This window comes from Sus scrofa, chromosome 13, assembly GCF_000003025.6.
Source record: "Sus scrofa isolate TJ Tabasco breed Duroc chromosome 13, Sscrofa11.1, whole genome shotgun sequence".
NCBI lineage: Eukaryota > Metazoa > Chordata > Mammalia > Artiodactyla > Suidae > Sus > Sus scrofa.
Genome location: NC_010455.5, coordinates 2,674,490 through 2,695,955, shown reverse-complemented (window position 1 = coordinate 2,695,955; position 21,466 = coordinate 2,674,490). Strand labels below are relative to the sequence as shown.

Genomic DNA, 21,466 nt, shown 5'->3' with positions numbered 1-21,466 from the left:
TAATAAAAACACTCCCAACAAACAAAAGTCCAGGGCCAGATGGCTTCACAGGTGAATTCTACCAAATGTACAAAGAACTCATACCCATCCTTCTCAAACTTTTCCAAAAGGTTGAAGGCATACTCCCAAAGACATCTTATGAAGCCAACATCACCCTAATAACAAAACCAGACAGGAGTTCCCGTCGTGGCTCAGAGGTTAACGAATCCGACTAGGAACCATGAGGTTGCGGGTTCGATCCCTGGCCTTGCTCAGTAGGTTAAGGATCTGGTGTTGCCGTGCGCTGTGGAGTAGGTCACAGACGCAGCTCGGATCCTGCGTTGCTGTGGTTCTGGTGTAGGCCAGCGGCTACATCTCTGATTCGACCCCTAGTCAGGGAACCTCCATATGCCACGGGAGCAGCCCTAGAAAAGGCAGAAAGACAAAATAAATAAGTAAATAAATAAAAATTTAAAAAAATTTAAAAAACAGACGATACTACCAAAAAAGAAAATTATAGGCCAATATCTTTGATGAATATAGACGCAAAATTCTCAACATAATTCTAGCCAACTGAATCCAACAACATATAAAAAAGATCATGCACCACAACCAAGTGGGATTCATCCCAGATTCACAAGGATGGTTCAACATATGCAAATCATTCAATGTCATACACCACATTAACCAAAGAAATGTCAAATACCACATGATTATCTCAATAAATGCAGAAAAAACATTTGACAAAGTCCAACATCATTCACGATAAAAACTCTTACCAAAGTGAGTATAGAGGGAACCTGCCTTAACATAATACAAGATTTTAGTAAAAGAGTAACCAGTAGATTGCTTGGGCAAGAGAAGCCTAACCAAATTATATATAATGCTGAGAAGTGAATGTGTTTGGACACAAGGCATTTTCCATTCTTACATTTCCATTCTTTAAGTGGTCCTCAAACTCTCGCTTATGTCAGAATTGTCTTGGGAGCCGATTAAATACAGATTTACTGCCCCACGTGCAGTGGTGGTAGTTCTAGGCTTGCCCCTCATTGTCCCCAGTGCCCAGGCCTTACCTTCCAAAGACGCTGATGTAACTGGGACTTCGGCATGGCTTGTTTTTAAAGCTCCACGTAATTCTCATGTGCACCAGGGCACAGAACCTTGATAACACTATAAAGCCAATTCTGGTCTTTTCAGAGTAAACTTAGGAAAAACATAGACTCCCACCTGGCTAAATCAGCTTCCCCAGTGACTTTTGAAATCACAATGTTCCAAAAAAAAATTAAAAGAAATCACAATATTCCAATTCAATTTTTAAAGCTTTACAGTTGGCAGCATGGCCATGGCTTCACAGTGATGCCACAGATACCAATTTCCTAAAAACTAGGCTCAGAAAAAGAAGGAAAAAGGAAAAATCTTTTTTTTTTAATTTTTTCTTCCCTACTGCTGCATTCCATATTTGACACTTGGGGTTCAAGAAGCCAGTTGGTTTCGTCATCTAGTTCTTTTCTTGGGCAGTGTTTGTCTTGTCCTCATCAGAGCTGAAGCCAATGAGGCTATTTCTTTCTTTCTTTCTTAACCCACTGAGCAAGGATCCTTAACCCACTGAGCAGGCCAGGGATCAAACCTGCATCCTCATGGATGGATACTAGTTGGATTCGTTTCCACTGCACCACAGCAGGCACACCCCAAGAAGGCTATTTCTTGACACTGCTGAGAATGATTCTGTTGGAGCAGTCTTAAAAACGATGCCAGCACCATATCTGGGAGCTCAGAGAAGTTAGGGAAATGAGCTCATCTTCCTCTGAGACCCTATAAACAAGCTGACTGAACCCAGCCCCTCCCCCTCTGCCTGTCTAATCAGCTGGACTTGAATGATCAGCCTTGCAAGCCCACCATGATACTCTCTTTTTGTCATGAATTCATTGCCTAGTGGAGCTAGGCATACAGAATATTTGTTGAGCTGTAGTGCTAAGAATCTCTGGAGGTTCTTGTAAAGTCAACTTAAATCCTGGAATCAGAAATCCAGATCATCTGGGAGATTAGACCTTCAGATCAAGGAGTTCCCTGGTGGCTCAGTGGGTTAAGGACTTGGTGTTGTCACTGTTGTGGCTTAGGGGCTTAGGTCGCTGCTGTGGAGCAGGTTCAGTCCTGGCTCAGGAACTTCCACATGCCACAGGTGTGACCACAAAAAATAGAACTTATATCCAGAAGGATTTTAGAGACCATAGACTCAATTCTTTGCATGTAGTCACCATGAAACTGAGGGCCAGGGCAGTAGCACAACCACTCAGGAACCCCAGCTAACCAGTTTCCAGGCAGCATTAGCACCTGGAGACTTGAGACCAGATTCCCCCCAGCCCCCTGCACATCATCACACCAAGTCAGGCCTGGCCTTCAGGAAAGTAGCTCTTGCCTTTATCATACAAATCTTCAGTCATGAAGACAGTACAACTTCCTTGACAGGAATCTCCAAACTTTGTGGCAATAAAAGAGTAGACAATGTTTTTCCTGGAAAGTGCTGCCCAGTGAGTCCTGCTCAAGACAAGGCTGTTCCGAGTAGATGATGATCGGCAGAATATTCCATTACCACTGAGGTCAGGACAAGGAGAGTGTCCAGCTCCTTCGAGCTGTGGCACTTCCTGTGCTCAGAGCCAGCTGACACGGCTGCTAGAAAAACAAGCCTTCACCATGGCTATATTAAGACTGTGTGACTTCCTTTGCCATTCTGGGACCTGTCTTTGTTGCCTCACGGAATCCTAAGGGTTGGGCAAGGCTTAAGATTCCCTCCATGGGGATGGAATTGGAGACAACTCTGACCTCACTGTCCCTTATTGAGTTTCAGAACTCCTTGCCCATTGCCGAGGGAGCCCCCAGGACCATGTTGACAAAGTGGCAGGTCCCAGGTCACATGGTTGAAAGAAGTGCCTGGCCTGCCTGCTCCCTAAGCATGGGAAAGATTACATTCCATCAGGTGGGCGAGGCTGCCAAGGCACAAGTGTGCAGGGACAGGGACCAGGCCCAAGACACCAGGCACCCGTTACCACTCCAGTGAGGCCCTGGCAAGAATGGACAGTTAGCAGATGGTTTGGGGGAAGGGTCCATAGCGAGAGCCAGTCTCACTTTCTGGGGTCATTCCTAAGAGCAGCGCTGGGGGGAGACGTCAACCCTCCAGAGCAGACAGCAAAGAGGGCATCCCGTGTGGGATACCTATACCTGTAGGTGTGCCTCTCGTTAAGAATCAGGACTTTTCTGGAGTTCCCGTTGTGCACAGCAGAAATGAATCCCACTAGTGACCAGAAGGATGCAGGTTTGGTCCCTGGCCTCGCTCAGTGGATCCGGTGTTGCTGTGAGCTGTGGTGTAGGTCACAGATGCAGCTTGGATCCCACATTGCTGTAGCTATGCTATAGGCTGGCAGCTGTAGCTCTGATTCAACCTGTAGCCTGGGAACCTCTGTATGCCATGGGTGTGGCCCTAAAAAGAAAAAAAAATCAAGACTTTTCTAACCATGTGGAAAAGGTAAAACCAAGCTGATGGCTACGAGAATCAGCTGGGCCCCATGTAGCCCTTGGTTCTGTGCAAATCACTTTTCCACCTCTGAGATCTTTGTCAGCCTCACAAGAAGCCCACGCAGGTGTGTATATTGCCTGGCTCATTTTACATATGAGAAAACTGAGGCACAGAGCAATGGTGTGACTCACCCAGGGTCCCATGGCCGAGATGAAAGCCCAGATCTCTCGGCTTAGAGCCAACAAACTATATCCTGTTTGTGTGTTCAGCTTCTTTTCCTCCCCTATGTGATCTGGGGAAGGGAGGTGAAAAAGACAGATTCTGGGAGCTTCTGTCTCATGCAGAGACACTAAAGAAATGAGCACACAAACAATGGTAGTTATGATTGGGGATGAGGGCCTATGATGGGGAGAACTGGCTGGGTCAGGCAAGGTTAGGGAAGGCTTTGCACAACGGTATTTTAGCTGGGAGCTGAAGTCTGGGAGGAAGTTACCTAGGCAAAGGGGCGAGGAGAGGCGTTTAGGGCAGAGAGAGGAGTCTTGAGAAGGGAAGTAGAAAGCATGGATGCTGTTGAAGCCCCCAAACGCCAAAAGTCCAGGACAATCCTGGAAAGCCTGGGCTTTCAGGGCTGTGAAGGCTGAAGTTAGGGGCTAGGCCTTATCCTGAGAGCAACAAGAGGCCATCAGATGGAAATGGCTCTTGTGCTGAGACAGAAACAGTCCTGACAAGCAGGCAGAGGCCTGATGCCAGACGATGGCCTAATCTCTTTTCTGAGCCTGTTTCCTCTGCTGCCCATTGAGGAGAGTGAGTTACACTGGTTCCTGTTCACTATCATGTGCTATGTGTCTAGGACAGAGCAAGAAGTGATGTCTGTAGAAAGCAAACTTACAATGACCAGGGGGGAGGAGCAAGTTAGGAGTATGAGATTAACAGATACAAACGGCTATACATAGGAGTTCCCGCTGTGGCTCAGCAGAAACGAATCTGACTAGCATCCGTGAGGACACCGGTTCAACCCCTGGCCTTGCTCTGTGGGTTAAGGATCCCGAGTTGCCATGAGCTGTGGTTTAGGTTGCAGACAAGGCTCAGATCCCGCGTTGCTGTGGCTATGGAATAGGCCGGCAGCTGTAGCTCTGATTAGACCCCTAGCCTGGGAACCTCCATATGCCATGGGTGTGGCCCTAAAAAGACCAAAAAAAAAAAAAAAAAAAAGATAAGCAGCAAGGATTTACTTTGTAGCACAAGGAACTATACTCAATATTTTGTAATAACCTATAAGGGAAAAGAATCTGCAAAAGAAAAAACCCCACTGACTCAATATGATGTACGCCTGAAACGAACATAATACTATAAATCAACTATACTTCAATTAAAAAAAAGTCATGTCTATAAACTTGCATCCATCACTTTCTCAAATGTCACTTGCCCTGAGCTTTTCAGGAGCTTGGTGATCCCTCCGGGATCTTTGGAACTGCACCCTCCCCCAGGCATTTGCTCCAAAGGGCAAAGTGGCCCATAATTTAGTAGAGATGAATGGGGAAGGAAGTTGGCCACATCATGCTGTTATAACAGGCTCTGCCTTTCTCTCCGTCAGGGGCAGAAGGGAGATAGTGGAGTGATGGGCCCACCAGGCAAACCTGGGCCTTCTGGTCAAACTGGTCGTCCTGGTCCCCCAGGCCCCCCGGGCCCCCCATCTGCAGGTAAGAGCAACACTGCTTCACGTGAACACACAGTGTCACCCTCCCAGCCAGCCTCCCAGGGAGGGCACAGGAGATGTCAGCAGAGGCCTGCCTTGTGTTCTGAGTTAGAAACAGCCCAAGGCATAACTTCTCCATAATGTGGCTCAATCAAATTTTACATAAGAGAGAGAAACACTATTCTGGCCTAGATTTAACATTCTGGAGAACAGATCGAGGAGAGAAAAAGAAGAAAAATTACATTAGTGATGTCATTTATACTTTGAAAAATAACAGACACATATTTAATTAACTAACACCTTTTCCTAGAAAAACATTTCAAGGTTCTGAGCAGTTCTCTTAAATCTAGAAGTAGAGATGACATTGTTAATTTTTCTCTCTTTCACAGTGTTATGAAAGTCTTTACTGATTTGCATCAAATATAGAAATAAATCACTAAAAAGAAATGAAAAGGCTACCATTGAAGAGGGCATAGCTACATACTATCTGGTTTCATTTTGTTTACTTGCAGGTGTTAAGCCTTTTATTTTGTTTTTCAGCTCAAAGTAAAGCCTATGATAGCATAGTATCTCTAGATCCAAGAATGCTATTTACTGACTGTGCCAGTTTCTTTGTCCTCAGTTATATAAAGAGATCAAAATTTTTATTCTAATTTTTTTTTTTAGGGCCATACCCACAGCATATGGAGGTTCCCAGGCTAGAGGTCCAATTGGAGATACAGCTGCTGGCCTATGCCACAGCCACAGCAACATCAAATCTGAGAGGTGTCTGCGACCTACACCACAGCTCATGGCAACGCCAGATCCTTTAACCCACTGAGCGAGGCCAAGGATCGAGCCCACAACCTCATGGTTCCTAGTTGGATTTATTTCCACTGTGCCATGATGGGAATTTCAATTTTAAATTTTTTTTTAAGAAAATGAGGGCATTTTGAAATTGCAAATTGTACTTTTCCCCACTGTGTTTATGGGCCAATATTTATAACCCCATCATGAGATGGTCAAGAAATGTCATTTTGTTAGCTCCCTTAAACCAAAACTGGCTTGGAGGAGTTCCCTGGTGGCCCAGTGGTTAAGGATTCAGTGTTATCACTGCTATGGCTCAGGTCACTGCTGTGGCTTGAGTTCAACCCCTGGCCCAGAACTTCTGCATGCAGTAGGTATGACCAAAAAAAAAAAAAAAAGCCAAATCACACAAAATCAAACAAACAAATTAAAGAAAAAACTGGCTTTGAGACTCTAACCTGACAAGTTGTGAAGAAAATTCAGTCTCAGGCATTACTGGGGTTCTCTCCAGTTCTTTACCTGCTGAAAAACAGTGGGGCAAAGATCCTGGGGAATTATGGCAGAAAAACATCCAGGGCGGTCCCTCCAGCCTTTGATCTGCCCTCTTTGCCTCTGAAATTCCTATTGTCTGAGGCCACGTGGTCAGACCTATGACCACCGTCTTTGTGGCAGTTGTGGGTATCAAGATCATCCCCAAGCCTCAGAGTCCTGATCCCCAAGGTTCAACCTCCCCGGGGGCACCCCATAGCTTTCCTCCTGAGACCTCGTCTCTTCCCTAGGATTCGGGGTCCCCCTCCTCCCTGTGTCTGGGGCCATCCCTCCTCTTCTGACCTCCAGCCCCTCCCTCCTCGCCCCCTCAGATACCTGCCCCTCTTACGAGATTTTCTTTTCTGAGAACAAGAGGGCAGAAAGACAGAAGTCTTCAAGTAGTATTTGTTTCTTAGCAGGAGCAAAAAAGCACAAAGTCTTGCTGCCTCCTTGAAATCAGGAGAGGAAAATTAACGGAAGAACATCAGTTACCATGACAATAAGCCATCCCCCCACCTGTTTCTATTTGTTAGGGGACCTGGGTTGAGATGCAGCCCAGGCTCCACGTTCACGCCCAGACTCTGTTTCTCTGTGTTGACTGGATGATCAGATACAGGTTCTTGCAAATAATCCTTTTCCTCCTTGGTTCCCCTTGAGCCCCATGACCATGAGCTGGCAACCCTAGAGACTGAGAGCTTGGCCTGAAGCTGGGATTTGCCTTTGGAAGGGATGTTCTTGGCCCTTGAGGTATTTAGGGGCTCACAGAACTGAGAAATAGCCAGGGGGAAAATAGTTGGGGGAGTGTCTTCAGCAAACTAAGTCTTCTTCTCACTGTGTGTGTCTGACTTGAGTCTGGGTTCCCTCCTGCACCGCGGAGTGAGTGAGAAGGGCAGGACAGGGAAACCCTCAGCAGCTCGCTCAGATGCCCCCTGTTTTGTCTTGTCAGCCTCTGGTGGATTGCAGCCCTATGGCTGCAGCGAGGCCGTGTAATCCTGCTTTCTTTCTTGCTCTTCCAGCACCTCTCTACCGGCTGGTATGCTCCCCCTCCCACCACCCATCCTCTGCCAGGTCCCAGCCTCACTGCCCTCGGCCTCCAGTGGACTCTGCTCTCCCGGGAGCTGGAGAAAACTCCTAGGGTCTCTTTGGGTCCACATGACCTGAAATAGCGTCCCCGTCATCCTCTGGTCCATCCGGCCAACTCCTCTCCTTCCTTCAAAGCCCTCTCTTCAATAAGCCCTTCCTAAGGCCCCAGTCCCACGCTATGTCTGCTATGGCCCCTTCACGGGTGACAGTTTTCTGCAGATGTGTTTCCTCTTCCTTCTAGATGGCAGGTCCTTGAGGCAGGGTCTTAGCCAAGTCAGTTTGGCATCCCCATGGCACCTGGCAGGTAGGATGGGCAGGCCTGGCTCCTGCAGGTGCCCATATGCCTGGGCTACTTTGGCCCTCAGTCTGTCCCACCTGGGTTATTGCGCGGCAGCCAAGCAGGATGTGGGCCAGTTCTTTGACTGATGTTCCCCTCCGTCCTTCCTTTGAGTCACTTCCCTTCTGGGGAACCTCTCAGAGTGAGGGGGCGGAAGAAAATGGGGAAATAATGCTGCTCTTTGGAAATGCTTTTTTTGGGGGGGGGGGGAAGAAGGGGAAGGAGGTTTAAAAGGGGCCTTCTCTGTGTGTCTGAGACCAGTTGGATCTTCATCAGGAATTGGAACAGACCTCCAAAGCCATTTCTGAGGCCTGATAAAGTCCTCTCCCAGGGGGGAAAAAAATGTGTCTGCCTACATGTAGTACTCCACACACTACTGCCCAGAGTTCTAGAACCCCTGCCCAGATCCATCTTGTGGTATCCTCAGGCTTTCTGGACCCCAGGTTAAACTTCCCTGGAGCCTCAGAAATCACAGAGGTCCCCAAGGTGACCACTCCTGGTCCAGAACCAGTCTGTGACTATTAGTCTCAGGATCCTCCCATGTAGCCATGCAGCTTCTGCAGGGGCAGAGTGGGACTCAGGGGTGACGTGGAGGTGACTTGGTGGTTCCTCTGCCTTCTCCCAGATTCCCTCTCAGACCTGCTCCCACTGCAGCATCCAGTGGAGATGGGAGGCTCCCTGGGCAAAGATGGAGAGCTGGGTCCTCTGGCTGCCAGGGTCAGTGGAGAGGCTGGGCCCCCTGGACAAGCTCCGAGAGACCAAGGTGGGGCAGTTCAAGTTGCCGTGCCCTCCAGGGCGGTGTGGCAGGAAGTAGGCCGGGGTAACAGATGCCCTTGGACAGCTGGGAGGAAGCAGCAGGGATGTGGCTCCCTGCCATATCCTGCCGTCCTTTTCGGAGGCCACCTTGGCTTTTGCTGCCCCATGCCTGGGGGGCAGGATGGTGCGAGGAGGTGGAGGGTGGCGGGAGGTTTTCATTACCCAAGTTACCCAAGAAAGAGGGGCTGGGGATGGGGAGGGAACAACAGCAAAATGCCTTTAGGATGTAATTTGCAATAACCAAATTACAAATTTGGCTGAGTCCTTCCTGCACCCAGACAGAGTCTAAGTGAATCAACATGGTACCTGGGAATTGCCAGCTTCCTGTGAGCATCAATATTCTTGGACGTGTGGCTTTTGAACAGCAGCATAGTGTCGAGTCAAATATGAATTCAGATCTCAGCCTCCCCACTAATTAGCTGGATAATAGGCCAGACTCCTGAGTCTCTCTGACGCTGTGGTTCTGGAGGGGTCCTTGGGGGTCACACAGTGCTGGACGGTGGCTCCCTGCTGCAGTCACATCCCTGGTTACAGAGTTTTCCCATGGTCCCCAGGTGCCTAACTACCTGGAATATTCCTGGGCTGGTGGAGGTTCTGTCTCTCTGAACACGAGACTGGTGCTCCCCCCACAGGATTGCTTTTGCATTTCTTGTTAGGACAAATGACCATAGCTTGGTGTAAGATGATGACAAGTCTCCCTTCCCCTCAAACTGGCAGCGTTCCCACTGGGGTCTCCCCCTCCAGCTGCAGCTGTTTGCTCCTGGTCCTGGCCAGACCCATCCCCTGGCGTCATTTCCCCCTGTCTTGTGGCATCTCCAAACTGTGTCCCCAGGTGCTGTCTGCCCTGGATACAGTTATACAATCTGAAACCAATGACTGGCTGGTCTTCTAGCACCTCTTCTTTTCCCAGGAGGCGGATATTTATTTCCTTTTCCAGTGCCCATCTTTTCCTCTTTGCTCTTTGGATGTTTCTGGCTCTAGCATTTTCTGCCGATCAGTGTGAGACCCCTAGTCTTTTCTGAAGACCTTTTCTTTCCAGTTAGTCTGCATGCATTCATTCCATCATCAAACATGTACTGTGCTCCTACTGTGTGCCAAGCCCTGGCACATAAAAACAGGCACTCACCTGCCGCTGTGAGCTGACAGTTCTCCTGGAGGAGATGGACCTAGACAGGATAATCTCACAATGTATAGAATTACAGAGATAAGTGCCAGGGAAAAAAGGCATGGGGAGCTAGGAGGCTGACTCCGATGTGAACAGAAAATGGAGTGTGAGGATCGTGAGAGGCTTTCCTGGGAAGCGATGTTTAAACCCAGATCAAGAGTGAGCTAGGAGCTTCCTGGGGAGGGCAGGATGGAGGGTGAAGGGGAGGACAATTAGTTTGTGCAAATAGCATTTCCCAAGACAGTGCTTGGTGCTTTTGGGAATCATTCGAGAGCTCTGCAAAGCACAATGCTGGGGTTCATGCTCAGAAGTCTTGATGTAACTGCTCTGGAGCGTGGCCTGGGCATCAGGGCCTTTGAAAGCCAAGGTGAGACGTTCCCGTTGTGGCTCAGTAGATTAAGAACCCAACTAGTATTCATGAGGATGCAGGTTCAATCCCTGGCCCCGCTCAGTGGGTGAAGGATCCGGTGTTGCCCCAAGCTATGGCAGAGGTCGAAGATGCAGCTCAGATCCTGTGGCTGTGGTATAGGCTGGCAGCTGCAGCTCTGATTCACCCCCTAGTCCAGGAACTTTCATAAGCCACAGATGCAGCCAAACAAAAAAGCCAATGTGAGAACTGTCTCCCTAGCAAGTGTTCCACCTTGTAGGGGTAAATTTCCTGACCATATCTTTTCAGGATACACTTCTCAGCATCAGGGAAGAACAAATAGCCTGAGCATTTTCAAACATTCCATTTTCTAGAAGAAATCAAAGAAACCCACATTCAGAAATCCCTTTGTTAAGATCTCATATATAAGAACAAAATAAAATGAGTTAACAAAAATAATGTTATCAGCCAACAAGGTGCCCATCAGCACGAAATCCCTATTGTTAAACATAGAGGGGATAGTTTTCATCTTACAGCAAAGTCCATAGGTGAACAGTGGCTGCTTTAGCCTCTAAGCATCACTATCAAAGCCCAAGGCCCCACAAAGCCCTGGTCTTCCCTGCATGCTGGCTTCTCTTCTCATACTTGTTGCTTCATGATTACATCACGGCTGCTGCAGTACCAGATGTCTTGTTTATCTTCTAGGCAGAAAGAAGGAGAAAGCTATGTCTCCCACCAGCTATGCTTCTCCTTTATCAAAGGGTAGACTTTCCCAGGTGCCCCCGTGCTTTTCCCACCTTGGGCTTGCATTGGCCACAATTGGCACACGGTCACCTCCTAGGGCAAGGAGTGTGGGAAGCAGAATGCCTATGTGCCTGATCCCGAGCATATAGAGAGAAGGAAGGGAGGAAGAGGGGCGGGAGAGGTCCTGCCACACCTGGTGTGGTTAAGGGACCCAGTCCTTGGACCCAGAAGGGCCTCTCTGGACCTCTCCTCCAGGCCTCCCTAAAACAAGGTGGACGTCAAACTTCTTTCTCTCCTGAGGATTTCTAACACCTCCCCGGGCTATTTGGTTTTCTATTCCTTTGCTCTAGTAACACAGCAGTCTGTTGCTTCCTAGGACAACTGGTAATGGGACCCAAAGGGGAGAGAGGATTTCCCGGGCCTCCAGGAAGATGTCTTTGTGGCCCCCCCATGAATATGAACAACCCTTCCTACGGGGAGTCCGCGTACGGGCCCAGTTCCCCAAGGGTTCCTGTGGTAAGGCTCTTCTGGGGGGAACCTGGGGTGGTCATCCCTCAGGACCTCTCGCCTGATGCACCCCGGCTTTGTAGAAGCCTTTCCGTATAACATGTTCACCCCATTATCCTGGGCGTGTACTTGTTATGGGAAATGGGAAAATAAGGGGAAATCAATAAGAAGAAAACCACATTGTCCATCTGGCTATTGGTCCACTTTGGAGTGTATTCTTTGTCTTTTTTAAGAAAAAAAAATTATAGAAAATATCAGAACAAAGAGTGTGATGAACCGTCTTGACTACACACAAGTCCAGCAATTGTCAACTCATGGCTAATCTTGATTCCACCTCACACCTACTCACGACAGCCCACCCCTCCCTTGGATTAATTTGAAGTAAACCCTGGACGTCAATGCACCATTTGAATGGATACATAATAATCCACCCATCATGTGGCTGTGCTGTGATTTGTTAATCAGAGCCCTAGTGTCAGATATGTATCAGGTGCTCCCAGGCTTCCCCTGGTGTAAATAACACTGTCATGGACACCTCTGTATATATTAATTTTGTTAAGAATCATTTTCAGATGTAGAATTACTTGATTAGATGACATCACCTTTTCATTTAAGGCTTGGTAACTTTTTTTTTTTTTTTTTTTTTTGGTCTTTTCAGGGCCGCACTCACGGCATACGGAGGTTCCCAGGCGAGGGGTCCATCGGAGCTACAGCTGCCAGCCTATGCCACAGCCACAGCAATGCAAGTTCGGAGCCTCATCTGCGACCTGCACCACAGGTCACAGCAATGCCGGATCCTTAACCCACTAAGCAAGGCCAGGGATCAAATCTGCATTCTCATGGATAGTAATCAGGTTCCTTAACCACTGAACCATGACGGGAACTCCAGGTCTCGGTAACATTTTAAAGGTTCAAAAATTTTCAACCTTGTTTTGGCTATTTGAGTTTCAAACTAGATGAGGAATATGTGGGAATCAAGACACATGTCCCTACTTCAGGAGAGCCTTGGGAGCATAAACGCGACCTCCCTTCCCGCTGAACACCAGCCCAAACACAGGCTTTTTCCCCACCCCCCGCAGAAGTGTTTTCTGGAATCCTCACCAGTGTGTTCTCTGGCAGATTTTTGTGGTCAACAACCAGGAGGAACTTGAGAGGCTGAACACCCAAAACGCCATTGCTTCCGCAGAGACCAGAGGTCTCTTTACTTCAAGGACAGCCTGGGCTGGCTCCCTATCCAGGTACCAAGGCCAGCACCCCTGCACATGCCCCACCCGGCAGGGGACACACCTCCAAGGGACAGAGAGGCCTGATGCAGAGCTTTTGCTGTCTTCTCTTGCCGAAGGCTGAGCCCACTCCCTTGCCTGCCTCTGAGGGCCCCCTTCACCCCCACGTGAAGCCACGGCTCTGGACCAAGACTCCTGATGGCTTCCAGCCCCACACAGCCTTCCTGCCAACCACAGAGCTGGGGCAGATGGAAAGGAGGGCCCTTCCGTGCCCTCCCTGGTGCGCTGTTCCCACTAACTGTGCTGTGTTTCTCCGGCCAGCTGACACCTTTCTATCCTGTGGACTACCCTGTAGACCACCGGGGCTCCTGTGGGGATGGGATCCTGCAGCTCGGGGAGGAATGTGATGACGGGAACAGCGACGTGGGTGACAACTGCATCCGTGAGTGGGGCCTGGCCCCAGAGGGCCCAAAGCTTGAACTGGGACACCAGCTGGTTTTGGACAATTTTGGAGCCAGAGTTGGGCTGCTGCTGCGGGGGGGGGGTGGGGGCAACTCTCCCCACTTCAGTCTAATGTGAATTATCCACCCTGTCCAAGCATGGTTATGGGGTTGGTGTTAAGGATCTTGGCCCCAGAGAAGCCACTGGGCCTTCCCTTTTCCCCGAATCCTACTTCTTAGCACAACCCACATTCGGATCTCATTCTTTCCCAAAAGATGAAGGTGATGCAGGACTGAGAGGCGAACAGAGGAAGCCGAGACTCTGAATCAGGACTCACTTTTAGCAGGCGGAGCCCTGCTGCAGAGCCCCGTTTAGATGAATTAGGCAGTGAGAGCTGCCTTCAGGCTGACTCTAAAGCTCGTGCTTTCCAGCTCACCTCCTGCTTTTGTCGCTAGATTTTTTTTTTTTAAGAAGAAAAGCAGCACTCCCAAGCTATGCTGCCTGTCCTGGTAGCATCCACCAGCCTACACCACCAGCCACAGCAACGCAGGATCCAAGCCATGTCTGTGACCTACACCACAGCTCACAGCAACCCACTGAGCAAGGCCAGGGATTGAACCTCCATCCCCATGGATACTAGTTGGATTCATTTCCTCTGTGCCATGAAGGGAACTCCTCATCAAATTATTTTTAAGGCCCTGTTGTGAGGAGCTAGGCTCTGGCTCACAGCGGAGGCTGTACATATGCAAAGGCAGGTTCCTTTCCAGCAAGCAGCTTAGGGGAGGATGGCAGGTGCACAGGGGCCAATGCAGGGGTGAAGCGGCTGTTCTCACTGCCCACAAGGGTTGTCAGTGTAGTAACTCTGAGGATGCTGGCTTTGCCTGGAGTCCCTCTGTCCCTGGTGGAGATAATCCAGCAGGAAGAACTAATGGGGTCCTGTGGTCCTGTAAAACCAAGGGTGGGGTCATACTCCAGGCCCCTCCCTGGTGTGAGAGTAGAGATTTTGTCCAAGAGGGTCTGGCTCCCGAGGGACAAGGGTCCTCATCTGGACGCTCCATGCAGACAGACAAGAGCCACCAAGGCCATCGATGTGCCTACTTGCCATCTCCTGACCCTGCCTTGCGGGAACCCGCAGTGGTCCTATGACAGGAGGCAGTGGCCACACCCCAGTTTTGGGACAAGGACACGGAGGCTTTGAGAGGTTCTCAGCTAACAGGTGACAGGTCTGGGTGGGGCCTGGCCTCCTTCCAGGGGATTGGGGACTGAAGCTTTGTGGGGGTCCATCCAAGAGGGTGCAGGCTCTGGGAGGCTGGGGGGTCCTTCAGGCCACACGGTCCTGCCAGGCTTTCCCCTCTCACCCCCCACTCCCTCTCAAGCCTGTATTTCTTGTGTCCTTTCAGGCTGTCGCAGGGCCTACTGTGGAGATGGCCACCGGCACAAGGGCGTGGAGGACTGTGATGGCTCTGACTTCGGCCACCTGACCTGCGAGACCTATCTCCCTGGGTAGGGACCGCCTCTAAGGCTGTTGTCACACTCCAACCTCCCTCCCTCCTGCCTACTCCTCTTTCCTTCACAAATATTCCTGAGTGGCTCCTATGTTCCTGGGGCTTTCTAGACACTGAGGCATGGTGACACAGAACACACACTTGGTCCCTGCTCACACTGGGGGGCAGGCAATAAAAAAAGAACCCCTATGGGAGTTCCCGTCATGGCTTAGTGGAAACAAATCTGACTAGTATCCATGAGGATGCGGGTTTGATCCCTTGCCTTGCTCAGTGGGTTGGGGATCTGGTGTTGCAGTGAGCCGTGGTATAGGTAACAGATGCAGCTCAGAGCTGGCATTGCTGTGGCTGTGGCATAGGCTGGCAGCTGCAGCTCCAAGTGAACCCCTAGCCTGGGAACCTCCATATGCCATGGATTCAGCCCTAAAAAACAAAAAAACAAAGCAAAAAACCCTGAATTCCTATGTGCCCCTCAGAGCAGCCCTGTGCCCCCAGCTCCAGCCTATGCCCTGGGCAGTGGCCTCTGAGCTGACCATGGCCATCCCCAGTGGCTCCTGTGACCACATTGGCCTCCTGGGCTGTAGCCTGGGTGGGGAACCCAGTGGAGGGTGAGGCTATCTATGCATTTCAAAGAATCTAAGCCTCTGTAACCTGAATCCTCTGGACCCACTGGGCAGGCCTGTGGGTGCAAGTGAGGTCTCGCCAGCATTAGTATCTAATTTTGCTGGCTCCTGGCTCCTCCAGGAAAACCCCAGGAGTGTAGTCTTCCTGCAGTTATTTCTGAGACCCCTCTGGGTATTCGCATGGCTCAGGATAAATATTCTTGGGTCCCAGCATCTACGAGGACATCACCCAAGCCAGGTGAGGGCCTCTGCCCTGGAAGGCATCATTCCACGCCCAGAATGAGGCCTCCTGGGTTCTGTTCAAGGTGCAAAACAGTCCCCCTTTCCCCCAGGTCTTCCAGGATCAGAGTTGGATCACTTTCAGGGAAAGTTGGGGGGCAGGGAGTACTTCTCCCCTAGCTGGCGTTCTGCTCCTTTCTAGACTCAAGTGGACTTCTGGCCCCTTGGGCCCCAATTTCCCCAGCCTTTGCTGCAAGCCCCTTTCGTCTGTGGGCTGGGACCCAGGCCCTCAGCAGGGCTAGGGGACAGATACCAGGCTTGTCTCTCTCCTCCAAGGAGGGAAAACCTCAATGCCCACCCCCAAATTCATATCAACATACCAAATCAGGCTGGGGAACCACAAACTCCACAGCCACCCCCAAACTCCAAGTACTAGGCCAGGACCCACCGCATCTGCGTGTCTGCATGCTGGCCCCCCTGCAGTGGGGGGTGGGGGCTGCTGACAGGCCCCGTGGAGACCACTGAGTATAGACAGTCAGAAATGGGGTACAGGACTTTGTGGAGCCCAGGGTTTACCCCTGGTCACTGTGGTCACTCTTAATCCCGAGAAGCCTCAAGAGATCCCTGAGAACGTGGGTGTAATGTATACCACAGTCCCAGGAATTAGCACTTGGACTTACAGAGGCTGCTAATACAGCAGCTATTTAGGTTAAATAAAGTTAACAATCCATTTCTTCAATCACACTAACCTTCCTTCAAGAGCTCAGTCACAGAATTCCCGATGTGGCACAGTGGGTTAAGGATCCAGCATTATCACTGCAGCAAGCTGCCTCCCACTGCTGTGGGGCAGGTTCAGTCCCTGGCCACAGGAACTGTCATGTGTCCTTGGTGCAGCCAAAAAAAAAAAAAAAAAGAGAGAGAGAGAGAGAGTGAGCTCAGTTGCCACATCTGGACAGTGGCTGCCATAATGGACCATGCAGAAATAGTTCGGTGGGGCCTAAGGACGATTCTCTCCAAGATGCTATGTTCAGAGCAAGGCTACCTACCAACACCTTCCCCCCACATCGCTCAGCTGGACTCCAGGGAAACAGCCCCAAAGGCCTGGACTCAGCTGCCCTAAGCCCCTCACCCCAAATGAGAATGGGAACAGCCTCTGTGGAGCCCTGGCCCTTAGTAAGGTGGCCACAGGGGCAGCTGTTTGGTGAGGTTTGATCGAGTCCGAAAGGCAGCCATTTAGAGTGTGGCTCTGTCCTCCCGGGCTCCGGTCCACTGCCCACCCCCTTAGGTCCTACGGAGACCTTCGGTGCACCCCTTACTGCTACATCGACTCCACGCCCTGCCGCTACTTCACCTGAGGGCCACCAGGAGGCGGCGGCTGCACCCACGGAACTGACAGCAGCTTCTCCACGCTGGGCAGACTGACCTCGCCCTGTCCTGGTCCGGTTTCCACCACCTTTGTGCGACAGAAACAAGGACAAACTCTTGCTGCTAAGACATGCTTTTCACTCAGTCCAACTGGAAGAGCTTCAGACGCTGCACCCTGTCTTCTCCCCAAGCCCCCGGCCCTCCTCCACACAACCAGCCTGGGGGCTGCTCCCCACCGCGACCCTCGGCCTCCAGGGCCCTCCCCTTACCAATGTCATGGACTTGGCTTCGCACTGTTAGACACACACAGACTGCTGGAGTCTGCTCATATCCACAGGGGGCGTCAGGTGTGCTGGCTTCTCGGTTCCCCCCGACTTCCAGAATTGCAGGCGTTCCAACCCGGCAGTTGGCCATCAGGGCTCCCGGGCCCGGGGAACCACAGAGCAGGGAGTGGACCTGTTTTGGGGTGGCTCCCAGCCCTGGGCCCACTGAAGTACCCGCCCCCCCAAGCTGGACGCAGCCCAGCCCACCTCAAGTGGATGGGGCTCCCACAGGAAGAGCCCCAACTGTGAATAAGCACTGAGAAACCCGCGTCCTGACAGGGAGGGACGGGAGGGTAAGGTCCCACCAGGGTGCTGGCCCTATGGACAGGAGCGGGGCCGTGGCACCATGCTGACCTCGTGGCTCTGCGCACTTGGACCTCTGTCCTGTGTCCCTTTCCCCTTTGGGACATTCGCTAGCAGCCAGGCCATCATCTGGTTTCCCATCTGGGCCCCATGACTGAGCACGAGCTCCGTCCGGGCAGAGCAGGCGTCCACCCTGAGTGCCAGCGCCCGGGTGCCTGCTGACTCCCGCCAGCGCCCCAGGACCTCCCTCCCGCCTCCACGTGCATGGCCATGTCCACATGCACGTGCACAAGCCCACGTTTCTACCGGAGCATCAGTCCTGTGTGTCTCCGAGCTGCCGTTCGTCACGCTTTCCTGAGTGGGGCTTAGCTGTGTTTGGGAAAGCCATCTCCCCCGCCGCAGACCTCAAATGGGACTTGCCCGTTGGTGACCAGATGGAGGGATACTCCTGGGCTTGTGGACAAGTCTGTTTGATGTGTCTGCTTCTCAGGCACTCGGCCTGCTGGTGGTCCCTCAGGGGCAGGGGCAGCCCATCGGTGGTGTCTTAGAGGTGGGCACAGTGGCCAGCCTGGCTCCCTCAGCCTCTACCGCAAGTCCTGGGCTGATGCAACAGGACCCACATCTGTCCATGTGAAGCCACCGCCTTCATCCTGGGATCTCCGGATGGGAAATCGAGAAATAAAGGCAGTGTACTTCCCTACTGTGGCTCTCTCTTCCCTGGGGGTTTGGGGCTCGTGTCCCAGCATTGCTAGATGGAATGAGGGGTCTGAATTTCAAGTCTTCTTCCCAAATTCTGCAGAGGTTTCTACAGTGGTAAGTAGTCCTGCTCCCTCAGGGACAAGGGAGGAAACTGAGTCCAGAGAGGTGGAGGGCTTTGTCCAAGGTCAGAAAGCCCAGTCTTGCTAACCCAGCCCCACCCCAAGCCTGGTTTTAGGGTCTTGTTTAGGACAGAATGATCCAGTACTGTCCTTGTACCTGGCCAAGAGGGGTCTGACCTGGGTCCCTCTCCTTGGAGGACACTATTCTGGCCTTCCTCTGGCCATGACTGTCCCCACAGAGCCAAGGTGACATTTGTACATGCATGCTGTGGGTACCAGGAAAACCTAACTCCCCATCCAAGCTGTCATGAGTCTGCTTCCAGGCCCACATGGCCCTCGCCCCACGTCTATCCTCCTGAGTGTAGTTCACACACACCTGTAAGCATGAGGGGTGGCCAGGGACAAGCTGTTTGCAGGGATTGTAAACAGAGCTTGGACATGCAGGTGGGGCCTCCTCATGGGTGCATGCCCCAGTGTGGGATGGGTCAGCTCTTCTTGTGTTGCCACAGGACTTTGAGGAATTCAAAACTCTCAAGGTCTTTTTGAAAGTCTGTCACATGAGCTGAACATATTTAATGCATAAGAGTTTGTCAGTTTGATCATGATATATAGACTTAGGCATTTTGTGTGAGAGCCTCCATCTAGGCTCTGGGCCCCCGACCCTGCAATGTTAGAGGTGGGCTCATCTTCAGCTATTTCAAAGGAGGGATCTGCAAGGCTCTGGAAATGAAAGGACTCAGGTCACATGTGTTAAGAATATATACGTGGAGTTCCCATCATGGCGCAGCAGAAACAAATCCAACTAGGAACCATGAGGTTGTGGGTTCAATCCCTGGCCTTGCTCAGTGGGTTAAGGATCCGGTGTTGCCATGAGCTGTGGTGTAGGTTGCGGACGTGGCTCAGATCTGGCGTTGCTGTGGCTGTGATGTAGGCCAGCGGCAGCAGCTCCAGTTGGACCCCTAGCCTGGGAACCTCCATATGCCGTGGATGCAGCCCTAAAAGGACAAAAAAAAAAAAAAAGAATATATAAGTAGGAGTCATTCTACCCATTTGGCATTCTGAAAGGAAAACATGAAAGACCAGGAAGGTGGCCCCAGGCCTCCTCTGAAATGCTAACTGCGACATAGTGAGCAGCTTTGCTGGGAGCAAGCAGGCCAGGCAGCTGTAGAATCATGTGCTGGTCCCGAGGGGAGCTGAGGTGTGCAGCGTGGCGGGGAGACCACTGAACAGGGAGCCCCATGCCTGATTCAGACTCTGTTCTTCACTTCCCACAGCCCCCAATTCCTCACCCGAGAGTCTTGAGATGGGCTGAATATTCTCCCAACTCCAAACCACTTGTGAGTGTGGACTCTGCCTTCCAGCTGTGACAGGGCCCTAGGAGTGGTGATGGATTCCACTGGCTACTCTCAAAGCTGTCACATGGAGTGCCTGAAAATATGACAGGGCCTTTAGAATAAGGTCACCAAAGGAAGCTGTGTCAGTCCAGATGTTATTGTGGGCAAGTAGCAGAAAATCCAACTTAAATATGATATAAACCACACGGTAGAATGTATTGGTTCATATAACTTAAAAGTTCCAAGTAGTGGAGTGAAGAGTTTCAATCAATGCTCACACTCCATTTCTCTTAACTATTTGCATCTCTCCTGTTATATGAGTCCTTAGGGGATTATGAGTCTTTGGGATTCCCAAAAGCACCCAGGCTGTTTGAACAAGGGGTGGCTACTGGACCAAATATTGGTGACCAGGAATGGGGCAAATGGGAGCTGGTGTTGATACAGTGGCCATCAACAGTGGCTATCTCTCTGGCTTTGGTTTTCCTTTTGGCAGGATAGATGCTGAGCCACTTGGGGCACACACTTGGGGCCAGCCACACTGAAGGCTCTGGATTGATTCTGATGGGTCTGCTCAGAGAAGCTGACTGTTATAGGGTGCAGGTCATTAAAGATGTGGTGTCGTTTCTGAAAAAGGCAGAGAGATTGGATTCACAAATCTAGATTTGAAGTCTGGCTCTGTCACAAACACTGTTTATCTTGCTTAATTCACTTAACTTCTGAGTCTCTATTTTTGTGTCTATGTGCTGGGAATAATCATACCTTATTTCAGGGTAGTGTTGAATTTTAGTGATAATGTGGTTAAAATTTCTAACACCTAGAAACTGTTAGGACATGTTGAATTTCACCTGTGTCATTATTGTTTGGTGGCCCAGGCTGAATCAATCACCTCTTGGGGACCCGAAGTATTCTTCCCCCTTTGAGGCTGGTTACATGAGTTCACTTTTTTTTTTTTTTTTTTTTTTGTCTTTTTTTAGGACTGCACTGTGGCATTTGGAAGTTCCCAGGCTAGGGGTCAAATTGGAGATACAGCTGCCAGCCTACACCACAATCACAGCAACGCCAGACCCAAGCCTCGTCTTCGACCTACATCACAGCTCACGGTAACACCAAATCCTTAACCCACTAAGCGAGGCGAGGGATCAAACCCAAGTCCTCGTGGATATAAGTCGGGCTTGTTACTGCTGGGCCGCAGTGGGAACTCTCATGAGTTCACTTTTAAGAGCAGTCTGGACCACAGCCTTGACTGCAAAGCATGACAGAGCAGTGGTTCTCAAACGCTGCTCATGCAGCTCACCTAATGAATACAGCAGGGATGGACCTGTCAGCCAACAAGCTTTACCCACTTGTAGGGAGCTCAAACACCAGAAGAACAATGGGGGCATCTCATCTGACCACAATAGACAAGATAATGACAGGATCTGGGAGGAGGGATAGATAAATAGAATGTAAATGAAGCAGGGTTGGAACAGGTGCAAAGCAAAGCAGGCTGTGTACAAAAGGGTTGACATCGATCCTGGGCTGTAAGGTGGACCTGGGTTCCTGATTCTTTGGAAAACTCTAAGGATGAAAAACATGGGATGTTGTTCCTGAAAACTCCTCTCAGCAGTTCTCCATCTAGGGCAGAAATTAAAACTGCTTCTCCGTGTCAAAGGGACGCATGCAGCCCAGGTCTTCCAGGCAAGTGTGGGTTTTCCCTTCTTACTTATCGATAGGCTTGTGAACTGCGAAGTTGGAACAGCTCACGATTTTAGTCTCAAAGTTTAGGAGTTCCCCAGTGGCCTAGTGGTTGGGACCCA

The 21,466-nt window shown here is 50.6% G+C and overlaps 1 protein-coding gene across 1 annotated transcript in view; it reads left to right on the top strand.

Moving 5' to 3' along the window:
- The window catches only part of COLQ (collagen like tail subunit of asymmetric acetylcholinesterase), a 77,898-nt gene extending 59,680 nt beyond the window's left edge, over window positions 1-18,218 (top strand). Inside the window, 7 exon segments of the mRNA XM_021071338.1 lie at window positions 5,085-5,190; window positions 11,389-11,528; window positions 12,639-12,693; window positions 12,696-12,757; window positions 13,064-13,184; window positions 14,584-14,686; window positions 16,813-18,218. Of these exon segments, the coding sequence (XP_020926997.1) occupies window positions 5,085-5,190; window positions 11,389-11,528; window positions 12,639-12,693; window positions 12,696-12,757; window positions 13,064-13,184; window positions 14,584-14,686; window positions 16,813-16,882 (657 nt within the window). The 3' untranslated portion in view covers window positions 16,883-18,218.